The following is a 19,060-nucleotide window of genomic DNA, read 5'->3' on the forward strand; positions in this document are numbered from 1 at the left end:
ACACAAAATCAGCCCAATCCAACCCTTCTCCAATAGAAAAATAGCCCTAGAGCGCTCTTTATATCCCATGATTGTTTGCGTGCCACAAGACAGAAGTAAAGGCGGAGTTGAGTGTTTTCAAGATTTCGCACACCATTTTTGATACTGCAGTCAGATTAACTGTGTTTTATACCGTGATTAGTTGTGTTTTAATTGATCGAAGCCCACCGATGTGATTAATTGATTAGTCAGTTATTGATTAAGACCCTTACTAATTACAATTTAATATTTTGAAACACCTTTATAAATGCTAGTTATATGTTAATACTGTATGGAAAGCACTTTCTTCACAGTCCAAGAATGATATAAGAGGACAAATATCTAAGCCAAAGCTTATGAGACAGTGACTGTCTTTTTACTTGAATAGCTACAGTTGCTTATGCTGTAACTAGTTTATTTTACAATTCTCATCTCCTCTAGAGGTGACAATCATCTGATTTAAGGATGGCGTGGGTAAAAGCACATCATCATAATGATAATATTAGCCATTCATCATGCTAGTGTAATTTGAAAATAAAATGCTTTCCTTCAAAGGTCTTCTCTGTACTGTGGCATTTTAAAAGATACATGTTTTGTCTTTTAATTGCTTGCTGAAATCGAAACTTAAATCTCCCAGGATGTGGAACTTAATTAAACCACTTATTTATGAAACAAAAAGCATTTGAGCTTTATTGAATATACAGCTATGGCCAAAAGTTTTGCATTGCCTAGAATTTTAGCATTGAAATATAATTTAGAAAAAAAAAAAAAAAACTATAATTTTGATATTTTTTTTATTTAACATCACGTAATCAAAGAAACTACAAAATGATATCGCAAAAGTCTACCGGAAGCCATAATAGTAGTCCAGTATTTTGTTTGATTTCGAATTGTCATATTTTCTATTTTTGTCAAAATAAACCAGGTTAAAATAATAGGGTTGATGTCATAAATTGAGTTTCTGTATGATGTATTATGGAATGCAGCAAGCAAAACCTGCTCTCTGATTTAAAGGTCCTCAGCAGTCTATAATATACATGTGTAATGTCTGCTGGTGCAAGTGTTTCTTCTGGATTTTTGCTTATTATCTGTGCAGTCCCAGTAACTTGGGGACACCTAAAAAAAAAAAAAAAAAAAAAACATTTTTTGACAAAAACAAAGCATTACAAAAAGTAAGTATCTATGCAATTTCACTCTGCTTTTGATAAAGCAGCGTAAACCTGGGTGACAGATACAGTGCACATATCAATGCCCCGGAAGCTTCCATCCAACCTTCTTTTGATTGAACCGTTGACACAAATGTTGATTAGAGCAAATGTTTCTTCATCCCTGCCACAGTCTGACTCATGATGTGTGTCAAGCAACAAAAATATGGCTAAACTGAATAAACAGGAATGTTCCACCGGAAGTGAAACCTGTTTGTTATTTCGTTGGCTTATGAACGGCCGTCATTCATTTTGTTTCATTCAGCCCGGGTAAAAGCGTGTCGACCCACATCCGAGGTGGGTCGCTGCGACCCGGTTACAACCCAGGTACGTGCTTTCACACTACACGGGATTGTGACCTAAAGTACATTGGACTTTTTTTTATTTTTTTATTTGTCATTTTTATTTATTTATTTATTTTTTAAACCGAGATTCGATAAGCCGTTTCTCATTAATCAAGGTTTTTTTTTCAGTAAAAATCTCATTTGAATGACGTTTTCGCAGAACTGACAAAACAAAGAAAAAACAGTGAACAGTCTTGAAACCAAGAGGACTAGGTGTTTGTATTAGCTGTGATTAGGTGAAGTGTGTTGTCCTTTAGTGAAATTTTAGATTTAGGGTAGCCGACTTTAAAAAATAAATAAATAAATAAAAAGCAAGTATAATTTATATTTAGGCATGTGGCATAGCTGAGGCCCTGCACATGTGTATATAGTATGATTTATGTTTTGTTTGTTTTCTTAAAATCATTTAAAAAGGAGCCACATGCTCTGCAGTGACTGGTTTAGCTAATGAGCCACGGCTTAACTGTCATTGTTTAAAACAAATGTGAGAACTACAAAAGACGTGGTCATCGTGTGTGAACTGGGGTCACTCTTTCAATAAAGAATACTGTTTCGTTTAGGAGGTTTTAATCCCAAAAATGTATACGTAAAGCGTATCAGGGAGATGGTTCCTGCACTGGGACCTCCCTTTTAGTGGGGGCAGTGCTGAGCTTTTTTTCCCCCCCACTGTGTTTTGTCTTTTTTGTATTTTACTGTTGTTTGCACTGCTTGTTTATTTGCACGTGTGAGTTAAACCGTTGTCCCGTGGAACAACCCTTGCACTAGGGATTCTATTGCAGATGCAAGTGCGTAAACTGTAAATAATTATAAATAACTTTGGACACCTGGGTGGCATTACAACTGCAAACCTCCTGTCTCTCTATTACAAGGTCTAATAGATATGTATTCCATATGAGAAATTAAGAAATATATTTAATTTTGGTACTTACTGTTGCATAATAAAATGTGGCACATTCATCTTTTCTAAAGCTAAGACTATATGATCATTGCTTCTTAACCTACACTGAACAAAAATATAAACACAACATGCCATAAGTTCATATAAGGAAATCAGTCAATTGAAATAAATTCATTAGGCCCTAATCTATGGATTTCACATTATTGGGAATACAAATATGCTTCTGTTGGTCACAGATACCTTAAAAAAAAAAAAAAAAAAAAAAGGTAGGGGCGTGGATCAGAAAACCAGTCAGTATCTGGTGTGACCACCATTTGCCTCATGCAGTGCGACACATCTCCTTTGCATAGAGTTGATCAGGCTGTTGATTGTGACCGAATGTTGTCCCACTCCTCTCAATGGCTATGCGAAGTTGCTGGATATTGGCGCGAACTGGAACACGCTGTCGTGCACGTTGATCCAGAGTATCCCAAACATGCTCAATGGGTGACATGTCTGGTGAGTATGCAGGCCATGGAAGAACTGGGACATTTTCAGCTTCCAGTAATTGTGTACAGATCCTTGCGACATGGGGCCGTGCATTATCATGCTGAAACATGAGGTGATGGCGGCGGGTGAATGGCACGACAATGGGCCTCAGGATCTCGTCACGGTATCTCTGTGCATTCAAATTGCCATCGATAAAATGCAATTGTGTTTATTGTCCGTAGCTTATGCCTGCCCATACCATTACCCCACCGCCAACCACGTAGCACTCTGTTCATAACCTTGACATCAGCAGACCACTCATCCACACGATGCCATACACGCTGCCTGCCATCTGCCCGGTACAGTTGAAACCGTGATTCACCTGTGAAGAGCACACTTCTCCAGCGTGCCAGTGGCCATCGAAGGTGAGCATTTGTCCACTGAAGTCACGACGCCGAACTGCAGTCAGGTCAAGACCCTGGTGAGGACGACAAGCACGCAGATGAGCTTCCCTGAGACAGTTTCTGAAAGTCTTCGGTTGTGCAAACCCAGTTTCATCAGCTGTCCGGGTGGCTGGTGTCAGATGATCCTGTAGGTGAAGAAGCCAGATGTGGAGGTCTTGGGTTGGCGTGGTTACACATGGTCTGCGGTTGTGAGGCCGGTTGGACGTACTGCCAAATTCTGTAAAACGACGTTGGAGACGGCTTATGGTAGAGAAATGAACATTCAGTTCTCTGGCAACAGTTCTAGTGGACATTCCTGCAGTCAGCATGCCAATTGCACGCTCCCTCAAAACTTGAGACATCTGTGGCGTTGTGTTGTGTGACAAAACTGCACATTTTAGAGTGGCCTTTTATTGTCCCCAGCACAAGGTGCACCTGTGTAATGATCATGCTGCTTAATCAGCTTCTTGATACGCCTCACCTGTCAGGTGGATGGATTATCTTGGCAAAGGAGAAATGCTCACTAACAGGGATGTAAACAAATTTGTGCACAAAATTTGAGAGAAATGAGCTTTTTTTGCATATGAAAAATTTCTGGAATATTTTATTTCAGCTCATGAAACATGGGACACACTTTACATGTTGCATTTATATTTTTGTTCAGTGTATTTATTAACAGAAGTTTATCATAGCATGTTGATATGAAAGTGTTATACTCTGGCATTTCAAAGTGAAAGGTGCTGCAATACCCGTGGCTACCACTGTAGATGGTCTGATCGCTGGTGTTACAGTGGAGCATATCTAAGCACATTTTTGGGGGAGAAAGGTTTATGTGAGATCCAAACTCATGGTCAAATCTGACAGAGAAAAGTTCCCTTAGCTGATACAAAAATAATGATGAATCTATTCGACTACCAGTTGATGATGCGCAAACTTTTTTTTTTTTTTTTTAACACCTTTAGTAAAGGTGAGGGAGTTGATGTAACACATGCCTTTGGAAAACAGGCTTAAAACGTCCCTTAGACATTTTAGGACCGACACACTGATGAAAAGAGTACATTGTACTGCCTGCTATCTTAGTTCAAATACCTGTAAGCTTCTTAAAAGGTCAGTCTATTTTTTTTTTTAACAAAGTAGTTTAATTTATTGTGTATTGAAGACCTGATTTTGTTGGTCGGCTTACTTGTTGCTGCTTTCTATCAGTATGGTTATTGAATTCGAGTGTATGGATATTATTCATAGAGTCATAAGAAAATATAAGTGGTAAAGGGCTAATTTAATTAATAAACCAAAAGGTTTCATCTAGCATGGGTTGCTGATTTCAGAAGTGTTGATGGTGGTGCTACAAACCTGTTTTTGTGTGAAGTTGAAGTTCAGCAGGATAGTTAACAATTCAGATTGCTCTCTTGTGTACCTCAATGAGTCCGTGTCAGAGTGGAGATCTAGTCCAATGGTTGTTAGCCTAAAAGCATTCCATGTGTTCAGCCACGAGATTAAGCTGCCGCCACATTCATATTCAGACTAGGATGTGCGTCAGTGATTCATACTCTTGAGGACAAATAGTTTTATACTTGTGGCGGTGCCTGGCTATTTTCCTGTAAGATTTTTGGGTCTAATGATCTACTGACGTGATATTTCTTCATTGTGGTGTGATTTACTTACCCTCTAGATAGCCATTTTTCCCCAGAGTTTACTTATTTTAGAATGGCTTGGGATCAAACCCAGTGACCTCCCAATGTAAGGAGTTCATGCCAATTATTTGGTATCCAGAGGCAATTACTGTAGATAGCTTTATCGGCAGTAGCACTGATCTCCAGACATTAACCAGATCTCATAAGAAACCGTTGCAGAACTAGGATCCACCAGGACCTGTCATTGTAGGCTAAAATAAATAATTCCAAGAGATGAGTAATGTAGTCTGTTTATCTTTTCTATAATGACATTCAATCATAAAATGCTAACAAATGTTTCTGACACATTTGCTAATACAGTTGGACTATTCCATGATAAATCAGCAACGTCACACTAATGATGAGCCCAAAATTTTTGTGTGGATGGGCTTACACAGCTTCTGTCTTGTGCTTTCCAATAAAAATAAACATTTTCATGGAATGGTCCAGAGGTATGTTGTACTATTATCTGTATATCTTGTTAAAAAAAGTATAAAACAGTGAGAAGAAAAAATATTCTGTAAAATATGAGAATGTCAGCAGTCTGAATGTGGAAATATCCATAGCCTCAAGATCCCTTCATTTTTCAATGCATCAGCTTAATATATACCATTATACAATTGTTTTGGAACAGGGCAAGGCAATTTGCAAATTAATTCCATATGCTAATTTGTCTATACATTCCATATATTTTTTGTTTTGTGACAGAATAGAATATTTCCATACCGCAACTTGCATTCAGTAATCCTTTGAATAAAGCTGAATTAAAGAATTAAAGCTCCTGGTGGCATGGAGTCAGAGAAATTATGGTTTTCTCTTCTCAGGGTAAAACCAATAAAGGCTACAGAATGCTTCAGTTGAAGTTCTGTTTTGTGTTTTTTTTTGTTTTTTTTTTTTTTTTTTAAATCATTTTCGGATTTTCCACAAAATGTAATTATCAGGTTCTTTAAATAATGTTATTTAGGCCAGTTTACTCTCTTGCCACCAATGCTTTCCTTCCAGTCGCTTCCCCTTGCAGCATTCCCAGACTAAACAGAAAAGTGGTGCCTTTGGTGTATATGCAAGTTTTCCATACTTTGTTCAGATATTGGCTTCTGCACAAGTGTAGGATTAGGAAAGGTTTGGGAATCGGCCCAATTTTTGTTAGTTTAGGTTTAAAAATACCAGCTTTATTTATACTTATTTTGTATTTGTAGTTTTTATGAAGATGTAGTATTATTATTATTATTATTATTATTATTATTATTATTATTATTATTATTATTATTCCTTTAAAATGTATGGTAGGATTTCACTTTTGGCCAATTATTTTAATTATCCTATAATTTTTAAAGAGAATTACATTGTCTCTCTTAAACAAAAAGTTAACTAGCTTGTTTACTCGCTTTTCATGACTGACACCTCTGGAGGCCTGCATTTTGAATAAAGTCTAGAAGACGAACATTTTTCTTTCCAAATCCCTAGTGTTCATTTCTTGATTTGTATTCCTTTCCCTTTATACAAGTGGAATATCATGTTTAAGTGTGTGCATGAGTTATCAAATAGTAGTTCGGATATCCCTGAAACCAAATGAATGGAGCCTACTTTTCTTTGTGCGTGTTGAGAATAGTCACTCTTTTAAAGCATGGGAGTGTGGGTAGCTTTCTGTTATTATTTAAACATGTCATCAAAGAATTGGCAAATGTCTGTGTGCTTTGTGAATGACTCCCTGGTAGACCTATATGGTGGTCAGTTGTCAACACAAAGGTGATTGACGGTGGTATTATTAGATTACAGTTGAAGCCAGTATTGATCTGTGATTTTTATTGCTTCCTTGATCAAGCAGAATGAAATGTCAGAAGCTTAAGAACAAACTGCAACTTGAAGCATCAGCTATCAATTCTGCCTACAGCCTCGATCTGTCAATACCATCTGACCCCATTGTGTATCCAGAGCCTATACGAGAATCTTACAATCGGTGTGTGTGTGTGTGTGAGAAAAATACATGGAAATTCTGTGTAAAGATTTCACTTCACAAACATACACCTAACTTTGTGAGTGTACTGTTGTCTTGTACGTATTGGTTCAAGCCTTGTCAATGAGTTACAAATAGGTGTGATCATGTGTTGTCTGTCATACCCTGGCTACAGATTGATTATCATTCCCAGGTAGAAATTTACTTTACCAGGTTCTCAGAAAGAGGAGACCTAATTTTAACTAAATATTTCGGCTCTTGTAGGGGTGAGATGGTATATTGACTTTGCGGTTTAGGTACATTATGATATTGAGACCATTCCTGTTATGCTACACCACAAATATTGTAATTACAGTATACAACGGTTAATGCTATTTGTGTTTCTGTGAACAAAGTAAGCCATCTTTTTCTTCAGCATCCTGTACAGCACAGCTCTCAAGTACTACTGTTCTTTCTCACCCAGCCTCACACTTAAACATTCCAGCCACTTCTGCTTGCTCTCAATCACCATCATGACTGTCGTTTTGCTTTTGCATTTTTCTACTGCAAACATTGTTCTAAACCAAGCAATGATACTTCCAGCCAATGTGTCTGAGGAAGATCTTTTTCCACCCGCTATAAAGATAAAATCTACTGCTGTCCCTGAACATATGGGACACCACGGGGTTCCCAAGTCCCGTTTTATGTCATGACTGGTGAGAATATTCGACGGCAAAGTGCTGAAGAAAAGGTATAGATACACAGGTTAACAGCATAACTTGTATTTTTTTCATTTATCTACACATCCTACCCCACAACTTTCAAGCAAAAGAAAAAAATTATTCTAGAGATTTGTGGAAAACTAATTAAAAGTAAAAACTGAAATAGCTTGGTTGGATAAGTGTCCACCCCCCTTGTAATAGCAATCCTAAATTAGCTCAGGTGAAACCAGTCGCCTTCAAAATCACACACCAAGTTAAGAAAATTTGTGTATTGACTTGAAAATTGCTGTCCATCAACGCTCCCCAAGATACTTCACAGAGCTTGAACAAAGAAGAATGGTCAAATATTGCCAAATCTAGGTGTGGAAACCCCAGTGATAATTATGGAAATAGTTTTATACCATAGTTTTACCATGATAGCCTTCTTGAATCAAAACCTATTTTATTAAATTTCCAGTAGGGTTTATATTAACCATTTCCATGTATTTTGATACAAATTTATCTGTGAATTAGACAAAAAATGAGTAATTAAGATTCAAGGTATGTGAAAAAGTAATTGAACCCCTGGTTTTATCAGCTCAATTAATGGGATAATTAGGTAGATCTTCAGGGGTGAGTTTGGGAGGCCCCACTCTGTATAAAGATCAGAAACTTTGTGAGTTTGGTCTTCATCATACAAGTGTGTGGAAACACGTCATTCCATGATCAAAAATAAATCTCTGAGGACCTCAGAAAAACAGTTTTTGATGCTCATCAGTTTAGAAAGGGTTACAAAACTATTTCTAAGGATTTGGGACTCCACCAGTCCACTGTCAGAAGTCTACAAATGGAGAAAGTTCCAAGACCACAGCCACTCTACCCAGGAGCGGTCGTCCTACCAAAATCTCTTCAAGAACAAACCAGACAAGGAAGTCACAAAGAACTCTGGAGTAACATCCAAGGATCTGCAGGCCACTCTCACCTTTTGTGATGTGAGTATTCATGACTCAACTATCAGAAAAAGACTGAACAAGAATGGTGTTCATGGAAGGATAGCCAGGAGGAAACCACTGCTCTCTAAAAAGAAGATTGCTGCCCATCTGAAGTTCGCCAAAGAGCACATAGATGATCCACAAGACTTCTGGAACAATGTTCTCTGGACAGACGAGTCAAAGGTAGAACTTTTTGGCCTCAATGAGAAACATTGTTTGGCGAAAACCAAACACTGTGTTCGAACAGAGGAACCTCATCCCAACCATCAAGCATGGTGGTGGGAGTGTGATGGTTTGGGGCTGCTTTGCTGCCTCAGGAGCTGGACGTCTTGCCATCTTTGACACAACCATGAATTCTGCATTGTATCAGAAGATTCTAGAGGAGAATATCAGGCCATGAGCTGAAGCTGAACCGAAAATGGGTCATGCAACAAGACAATGATCCTAAACATACAAGCAGATCAAACAAACCCCATCAAAATGTTGTGGCAAGACCTGAAGCGAGCTGTCCATGCAAGGAAGCCCAAGTTGAAACAATTCTGTAAGGAGGAGTTGGCCAAAATTCCTCAAAACCAATGTGAGAGACTGACCAACAGTTACAGGAAACGCTTAGTTGAAGTCATTGCTGCTCAAGGTGGTGCCACCAGTTACTGAATCTAAAGGTTCACATACTTTTTCACACATGGATATTGAACGTTGAATCATTTGTGGATAAATAAATGTTGAAAAAGTATCATGTTTTTGTGTCATTTGTTTAATCAGGTTATCTTTATCTATTTTTAGGACTTAGATTAAGATTTAATAACATTTCAGTTTTGAAATATGTGAAAATCCTAAGGGCTTCACAAACGTTTTCTCGGCATGAGAGAGAGAGAGAGAGAGAGAGAGAGAGAGAACCATTTGTATTTTGGGAGTATTTATTTAATATCCTAATAAGTGGGTTTTGTTTGTGTCTGCTTACATCCTCAGAAATCCAGCATTTAGAATCCTGTCCAGTGGATGAAAAGCACATTAGTCAGCTTGGTAAATGATGTACTAAAGGCTGCGTTCCTAAATTCAATGCTGAGACGCAACAACTCTTAAAATCGTTCCTAAACTCACCATTGAGAGCTAGTGATACACAGCGTTGGCTCGGCGAACTCACCGACTCAGAGCTGGTGAGCTGTTCAACAGAAAGATGGCGACACCCACAACCACAATTAAGCTGCTATATAAAAATTATGAATGTGATTTAAATGTAGATGCTAATACCATTGTCCAGTTTCAAAACGGTAATTGTTAATATACACACAATTTATTTTATTTATGTATTATTGTATAACAAATAAGATGCAGCAAATATGACAACGTAATTGCAACCCATATATATACACACACACAGTGGCTTGCAAAAGTATTCACACCCTTGACCAATTCTCTCATATTACTGAATTACAAATGGTACATTGAAATTTCGTTCTGTTCGATATTTTATTTTAAAACACTGAAACTCAAAATCAATTATTGTAAGGTGACATTGGTTTCATGTTGGGAAATATTTTTAAGAAAAATAAAAAACTGAAATATCTTGCTTGCATAAGTATTCAACCCCTGTGCTGTGGAAGCTCCCAGTTTGCACCGATGAAAGAAATTGTCCTAACAAGGACACAATTACCTTACCATTGGCTTCCACCTGTGAACCATTAAAGTTGCTGTCACATTTTCTGGATAAAAACCCCACCATTGAATGATCATTGGTATGGCTGTGAATCTGAAAGAAAATGAAGACCAAAGAGCATTCTACAGAAGTTAGAGATAAAGTAATACAAATGCATAGATTAGGGAAAGGGTACAAAATAATATCCAAGTGTTTGGATATCCCAGTGAGCACAGTTGGATCAATAATCAGGAAGTGGAAGCTGCATCACACCACCCAGGCACTGCCAAGAAAAGGCCGTCCCTCAAAACACAGCGCTCAAACAAGAAGGAGACTTGTGAGAGAAGCCACAGAGTGGCCAACAATCACTTTGAAGGAGCTACAGAGTTCAGTGGCTGGGAGTGGAGTAATGGTGCACCAGTCAACCATATCAAGAGCTCTGCATAACACTGGCCTGTATGGGAGGGTGGCAAGAAAGAAGCCGTTACTCAAAAAGTACCATCTGAAACCATGTCTGGAGTTTGCCAGAAAGTATGAGCGTGACCCAGCTGCGATGTGGGAAAAGGTATGTTGTGGTCAGATGAGACCAAGATAGAGCTTTTTGGCCAAAACTCAAAGCGCTATGTGTGGCGCAAACCTAACACTGCCCATGCCTCAAGACACACCATCCCTACAGTGAAGTATGGTGGTGGCAGCATCATGCTGTGGGGATGCTTCTCATCAGCAGGGACTGGGCATCTTGTTACAATTGAAGGAAGAATGGATGGAGCAAAATACAGGAAAATACTGCAAGAGAATCTGCTTCAGTCTGCTAAAAAACTGAAGCTTGGGAGGAAATTCACCTTTCAGCAGGACAATGATCCCAAGCACAAGGCCAAAGCAACATTGGAATGGCTCAAGAACAAAAAGTTGAATGTCCTACAATGGCCCAGTCAAAGTCCTGATCTCAATCCCATTGAGAATCTGTGGCACTATTTGAAAATTGCGGTCCACAAGCGTCGTCCAACCAACCTGAACAACCTGGAGCAAATCTGCCAAGAAGAATGGGCCAAAATCACTCCGACACTGTGTGCAAAGCTGGTACATACTTACCCCAAAAGACTTAAAGCTGTTATTGCAGCAAAAGATGGCTCTACCAAATATTAATGTGTGGGGGTTGAATACTTATGCAAGCAAGATATTTCAGTTTTTTATTTTTCTTAAAAATATTTCCCAACATAAAACCAATGTCACCTTACAATAATTGATTTTGAGTTTCAGTGTTTTAAAATAAAATATCGAACAGAACGAAATTTCAATGTACCATTTGTAATTCAGTAATATGAGAGAATTGGTCAAGGGTGTGAATACTTTTGCAAGCCACTGTATGTGTGTGTGTGTGTGTGTGTGTGTGTGTGTGTGTGTGTGTATATATATATATATATATATATATATATATATATATATATATATATATATATATATATATATATATATATACACACACACACACTACCGGTCAAATGTTTTAGAACACCCCCATTTTTCCAGTTTTTATTGAAATTTACGCAGTTCAAGTCCAGTGAATAACCTGAAATGGTACAAAGGTAAGTGGTAAACTGCCAGAGATTAAAAAAAAAAAGTTTAGGTTACCTGACAGGTCGAGTGGCAGTAAGAAAGCCATTGCTAAGATGGCAAAATAAGAAAAAGAGGCTTGCCTGGGCCAGTTGACTTCTGAAGACTTGAAGAAGGTCTTATGGACTGATGAATCAAAATTTGAAATCTTTGGTTCATCACGCAGGGTTTTTGTACGCCGTCGAGTAGGTGAAAGGATGGTTCCTCGGTGTGTGACACCAACTGTCAAATATGGAGGTGGAAGCGTGATGGTCTGGGGCTCTTTTGCTGGATCCAGAGTTGGCGACTTGCACAGAGTGAGTGGCATCCTGAACCAAAACGGCTACCACAGCATTTTGCAGCACTGTGCAATACCCTTTGGTATATGCCTAGTTGGTCAGGAGTTCATCCTACAGCAAGATAATGACCCAAAACATACCTCCAGGCTATGTCAGAATTACCTTAGAAGAAAAGAACAAGGCGGTAGGCTTCAAATCATGGAATGGCCAGCACAGTCTCCAGACTTAAACCCCATCGAGCTGATTTGGGATGAACTGGACAGAAGGGTGAAAGCAAAGCAACCTACAAGTGCAACACATTTGTGGGAATTTCTGCAACAGTGTTGGGAAGAACTTTCCGAACAATATTTGATTTCCATTGTAGAAAGAATGCCACGAGTGTGTTCGGCTGTTATATCTGCAAAAGGTGGCTACTTTGATAAATTGTTAAATTTTGTTAAACAAAACGATTCCATGATTTCTTTTTTATCTCCAATTGTTTATTTGTTCTATGCTTTAATTTCAGAGTACATTGAGACATTAAACTGCGTAAATTTCAATAAAAACTGGAAAAATGGAGGTGTTCTAAAACTTTTCACCGGTAGTGTATATAATATAAAAAAATAAATAAAACGAAGTAATGCAGCATATTTATTAAAAACTTATATTTAAGATTTTGTAATATTCTTTTTAGATTCTGAAGCTGCAGGTCGATATGCAGAATCGCTCATTTTAAATTTTACTGTTTAGTTTAGGAATACAATGAAGCGTTCCTAAATACCCGGAAGTGTTGTGACAATAGTGACATTTTTTTTGAGTCAACGCTCAACAGTACCGTTGAATTTAGGTACGCACACAAAGAGAAACAGCAGTAGAGAATCTGATAGTATTTTTATGTTAATATGCTTTGTAGTAGATGTTCACATATCAAGATTATGATTCCATAAGTTGTTGTTGCTTACTTTAGAAACAAAAAGCTTAGCCACCCATCTCTGGAAAAGCCTTACAACAGTGCTTCTCTTTCCTGTTGACTTTTTCTTAGGTATTTTCTTTTAAACGCTGCGTGTAAGATGGAACAGTCTACTGTAAAGGATTGCTTCATCTCCTGCTGTTAAAAGCTTCACTTGCAGTGCTTACTGCAGGCAGTTCTAGGGACATGGTGTTGTATGTCTTCATGTGAGAAGCGAGGGTGCACAAAACAAGTTTAGAGAATGTATGTTTTTATTATTATTATCCAGTAAACTGCATTGAAATTTAATTAAGTCTTTTACTGATAGGGGAAGTTCGCGTAGTAGAATTGTGACCTTCTTAAATAACCACCTGCAGATCTAAAAGTGTACTTGTAATGTTGGTGGTTTGGCAATGACATGGCCTATGCAGTACCTTTATAAGCTCCAATATCTGCAACAATGTGCCATGCATTAAAATGTCCAAAAAATTCTAAGAGTAACCCAATAATGGATTTGTTTTTCAATATAGTTCAATGATAGAAGCGCCATGAATAAGTAGCCACACATTATAGTCCCTTTGGTGTCCGGGCAATTCAGGATTCTTTGGTTAAAATAAATACATTTTAATGCCGTATGCACCCCCTGATGCATGTGTAATGTCAATGTATGGTGACTACAGCAACATAATAATTAAATGACCTTTTTGCTTTTTTTGACATCAAATCTTTTTGCAGTTATAAAGAAGGGAGGAGGTTATAGTCTACTGCAGGTGTCTTTGCCTTCAGTGTAGTAAGCCATTCTGTACACTAAATGTCTTTTTTTGCTTAACCCTATTTTTTCAGCCTATTTGCTTTGTTGTCTAAAAAACACAACAAAGTCCTGGAGCAAGCCACTCGGTCACTGAGGGGCCCCTTTGGTTCTGACGACAACGCTTTGCTTCCCGACTATGTGAGTAACTCATCTTTGGGCTTTTGTTTTTCTAATGCAGTTGTTTGGTTGACTTGTGTGTATCTCTCTGAGTATTTGCATTCCTGGTTTACTTGCTAATTGAATGTCCTGGCAAGAAAAAAAAAAAAACAGCAAGAAATAACATAAAATAAATAACAAAAACAAGAAACAAATTTCAAAAACAGTTAACACAAAGCAAAAAGAATCACAAAAACAGAAAGTCCATAAAGAATTTCAATTTCCGTGATCCTGTTCTTTAGTGTATTTAGTGTTACCAGGATTTACAACCCTGGTCAGATTTCAAATGGATATTTATGAGTGATTTTAAAAAGGTATTGTGAGGAGGCAATTTTAGTGCTTGAAGGTAATGAATTCCAGAGATGAGATGCATGATAAACAAAGGCCTGTGCTGGTAGAGTAGCATCAAATATTGCAGACGTTCTTTAAATTGGCACATTCAGCACACAGTGCGCAGCAGCCAGAGGATGACGAAAGCTTTCTGTCAAGTTAGGTAGAGATTCACATTGGTGTCCTTCTTTAACAGACTGCTGGTTTAGCTTGAAGTGAGGCACATTGTGTGTTACACAATATGCTGATTATTGAACATAAATTTACTGCACAGAAAGGACAGATTTCAGAGAGCTGTTTCACTAGGGGCTTCAGACTCCCAAATAGGTCCCAGTGCTGCTCACAACCCCACTGAGATCATCAATGTCCTTGGCACTATATTTTAGAAACAGCCTTCTGTCATCATTGTGATGGGTTGCCATGTCTCTGCTGTGCTTGGTGACATCACCTGTAGAACTGACAAAGAACAATGTAGAGCTTAGAAGAAGCGCTACATGACAATAAAAGGCATAGGCCTCTGTGTTCCATTGAGATTTAACAGAAGGTAATGTCAGGAGATATGGGGGTTCGAGCCCATTGATTTACATTTTATATGAGTATGCAACTGGCAGCATACAAGAAGGGCAAAATTGGAATGAGAAATCCCATTGATTGTGCATATGGACATGGCAGCAGGAAGGGTTTTACCTGACTTGGTTACAAGTTCACACATATGCTGCTATGTCGTGCTAAAGTGCTATGTCTACTTTTCACCCAGCATACTTTTCACCACCCAGCATAATTCCTGTTCCATACTTCAGTATCCCCCCACTGCTTCTGTGTCCATTGCCAAAGATTACTTATATCGTGGGAACTCTGATTCAACATGGGTGCATTGGAGGCCTTCATTGAGGTTTTTTAGTAGCCATTTGGATTTTAAAAGTGTCGAAATCAGACATTCCTAACTTTTCAATGACTTCTTCTTGTGACTGTGGTCATCTTGAGGCCAACTGCTTGATCGCTATAATCAAATAGGATATGTAATCCATCTGGTGTGAAGGGCCTCAATGACTGGCTTGCCATGTCCACTAGAAGCAGCACCTGCTTCTTAATAAGAAGGAATTAGGATGTTGGAGGGTATAAAAGAAAACTGGGGATTTTAGTATTTTTTTCAGTGACACAGAACAAGAGGTTAAACTTATGCCCTTCATCTTTTCAGGATCTTTTTTGAATGTTAGAATATATTCATGATGCAGTTGAATTTAACTGCAAGTAGTGAAGTGGTTACCCGTGGCAAGTAAATGAAAGGTCTAAAGTAGCTGCAAACACAATTTTTTGCTATGGTGTGTGTTTCTTTTAAAGACCAAAATATGTGACCAATGATGGTGCACTAATGATGACATTAATTTATTTAGCTTTGTGAAACATAGGTTACTCTTTGAGTTCATCCAGCACCCATCTCACTTGGTGAGCTCAGAGGAAACCAATCCTAATATATATATATATATATATATATATATATATATATATTTTTTTTTTTTTTTTTTTTTTTTTTTTTTTTTTTTTTCCTTAGTCCAAGTCCTGTGAATTAATTTTTTTAACAGATGACGGTCTCATTCTGTTCTTCCTTAGCTTGAGCACAGGACTATGATAATACACTGCAATAACTGTGTGCAAGAACAGGCACACTCAACAATGATAGTTTGAGGGAATGTCTGGTTAAAGTATGTGCTTGGAACTGACATTTGAATTAATGATGATCCAACTTAAAAAAATAAATAAAAATAAAGTTTAGTTGTGGCTGTCTTCTCTGAATATGTATTGTTTTGTTGATATGGCATGATCGTAATGACATGATAATACTTTGACTGTTACTGGGCTGTCCCCACCTTCTGACAAAGTGTCTACACAACTCATTACAGCTATCTATGAATGTGCAAAACCTCTGTATTGATAAATAATAGAACATAGTTAAACAGCTCTGTTTTGTTTTTATTGTGGCATGTCTTTAAAATGCTATAGTAAAACATATATATATATATATATATATATATATGTTTTAGTGCTTTTATTTCATATGAGCAAACATTTTAGTAAATCCAGCTAAATATGTTTTAATACATTAAGTAGACTTCAATCCTAAAATTCGAATGCGACTTCACATTTCACTTGTGTGTATTCTTTTTTTTTCATTTTAATATTAATTCCTAATGTTAGTGGGGCAAAAAAGGTTTAGAACCCCTGATTTATCAAGCTAAAGTAATAGAAATAATATTGCTACTTTTTTCTAATTATATAAATATGTTAAAGCATGCAAAATAAATATTTGGCCAGCATGTTAAGCTGAAAGATCATACATGCACACCAATTTCAAAGCCTTTCTTTAATTGGATAAGTGCATGCTTTTTGCTGAATGTACACGGATGCAGGATAGTGATTTAGGCCTGTTAAATGGACAGCATTTAGATTGGGGTCATCAAGGAAGGGATTTGGAATCTCAAAAAGAAAACAGTTTGACGCATGGTCCTTAAACTTTTTTGGGGGGGACTAAGCCTGTAGCCAAGATTAAAAGTTCTGGTCGCCCAGCATGAACATTAGTGCATTGTGACCCTTCCGCCATGCAGATTTAATTTGCACTGACCCTTCCTTCCTGAGATAAAGTTTTACTACCTGCTGTGATAAACTAATGCTTTCCCAGGTCTCTGTTCTATTAAAGCCTCTACAAAAAGAAAAGGTATCACTCCAAATTATCAAATGTTTTCTGCTTCTTACAAGTAACCTGGATATAGTGTAGGCAGTCCATCTGTACATTCGTACATCACACTCATTCAGTTATGGTGGAAGGTGGGATGACCGTTCCTCCATCATAATCTAGGTCATGGAAAACTTGCAGCATGTATAAATTGTGGTTGGGAACATGAAGTCTGTATGTCTAAAAAGCTTTCATGAACTGCGTAAAATGTGTTTAAAAAAAACAGTCCTTAAGATTTTGTGAACAGGGCCCTTTGTTAGCAAAGTTTTTAAAGACTACATTGGGAATGCTTTGTCCCAGTATGTTGAAAATATACATAGCCATTTTTGTATGAGATGCAATTGACGTATTAACTGTGTGTTGTTAGCGTTTAATGTACTGTATAAAATGTGAGTCTGTATTTGTAAGTTGGTGTGCACCTGGTAAATAAGTATGTGTTTGTATGTTTCAGTTTAGTGCGTGTGTGTGTTTTAACCATTGGGGAGCAGGTTTTGAGGGTGTTTACTGAAGTACAGTGATCAGAACCCGCCCCAGTTTGATTTACAAATTTAATAGAAAACAGCTGTCACTTTAGGCATCCTACTTCATGATCCCCCTGGCACAAAGTATCTGGAAATAATAGTTTGTAAAACAAAGCTTGGAAGAAAAGGAAATATTTGTTTTATGTGGGATGCCCGATTTCTCGTCCAGGTCCTGTAATTCAGCTTTTGGGGCAGGGATATTAAAAAGAATTGTCTATTTATTTTGTCGTCAAGTGCTGTGTTCTGTTTTTTGTACCGTTTTATTTTATAATAATAAACCGTGCAGCAGCACATTCATTCATCATTTCATCTCGCAGTACTGTGTGTTTCTTCTGGTCTACGTCCCCACTACAGCCATTTTTGTCACAGTGGGACCTAAACTGTGTCTATTTCAGGTGCAGATACCTACAGTAAGTTTAACCAATTGGAGAGTCACATATCTGCCAAGTTTTACGCAACTGTCCAATCATAAGCAAGCAGAGGCCATTCACGGTATTCTGCTTGAAAATTGAAGACGAGTGGGTAGCCAAAGGGAAAGTGAAAGATCTGACAGCTGTCCAATCATTTGTGAGCAGAGGTGGGGTGTTAATATGTTAGTAAGCACTGAATTTCGCCAACTGTTATTGAGAAAAATAATACATTTGAGTATTTAGAATTTCATTTTCTATCTATTTTTTTATTGTTATTTTACCAGACAAGGGAAACACTGTAGTATATTTAGTTATAAATCCACTTTTTCTGAATAGTTGTACTGGAGATGAGTGATCTTTAAAACAGAGTAGTGTTGACAAATTTGTCAAATTGAAACAAAGCGAGACGCTGTCTACACTTTTTCATTTTAGGTTATTCATGGTTATCTGTGTAAACATGCTTTTAAAAAATATTAGCATTGCGCATTTTATGTAAGTTATTTAACGAATAAACACAGCACGCACAATTGCTGCCTGAGACTTGGCCTTATCAGAGTGAGCCAAGAATAACTCCACTCTTTTATATATATATATATATATATATATATATATATATATATATATATATATATATATATATATATATATATATATACAGTGCCTTGCAAAAGTATTCAGACCCCTGACCAATTCTCTCATATTACCGAATTACAAATGGTACATTGAAATTTTGTTCTGTTCGATATTTTATTTTAAAACACTTAAACTCAAAATCAGTTATTGTAAGGTGACATTGATTTTATGTTGGGAAATGTTTTTAAGAAAAATAAAAAACTGAAATATCTTGCTTGCATAAATATTCAACCCCCAGACATCAACATTTGGTAGAGCCACCTTTCGCTGCAATAACAGCGTTAAGTCTTTTGGGGTAAGTGTGTACCAGCTTTGCACACAGTGTTGGAGTGATTTTGGC

General features: G+C 37.4%; 1 protein-coding gene across 5 annotated transcripts in view; it reads left to right on the forward strand.

Moving 5' to 3' along the window:
* Positions 1-19,060, forward strand: part of dym (dymeclin) — a 186,001-nt gene that overhangs the window by 105,660 nt on the left and 61,281 nt on the right. For all 5 annotated transcript variants that reach the window (XM_041234531.1, XM_041234554.1, XM_041234539.1 and 2 more), the window contains one exon: positions 13,972-14,077. In XM_041234531.1, the coding sequence (XP_041090465.1) occupies positions 13,972-14,077 (106 nt within the window). The remainder of the gene's footprint in view (positions 1-13,971; positions 14,078-19,060) is intronic.

This window comes from Polyodon spathula, chromosome 2, assembly GCF_017654505.1.
Source record: "Polyodon spathula isolate WHYD16114869_AA chromosome 2, ASM1765450v1, whole genome shotgun sequence".
NCBI lineage: Eukaryota > Metazoa > Chordata > Actinopteri > Acipenseriformes > Polyodontidae > Polyodon > Polyodon spathula.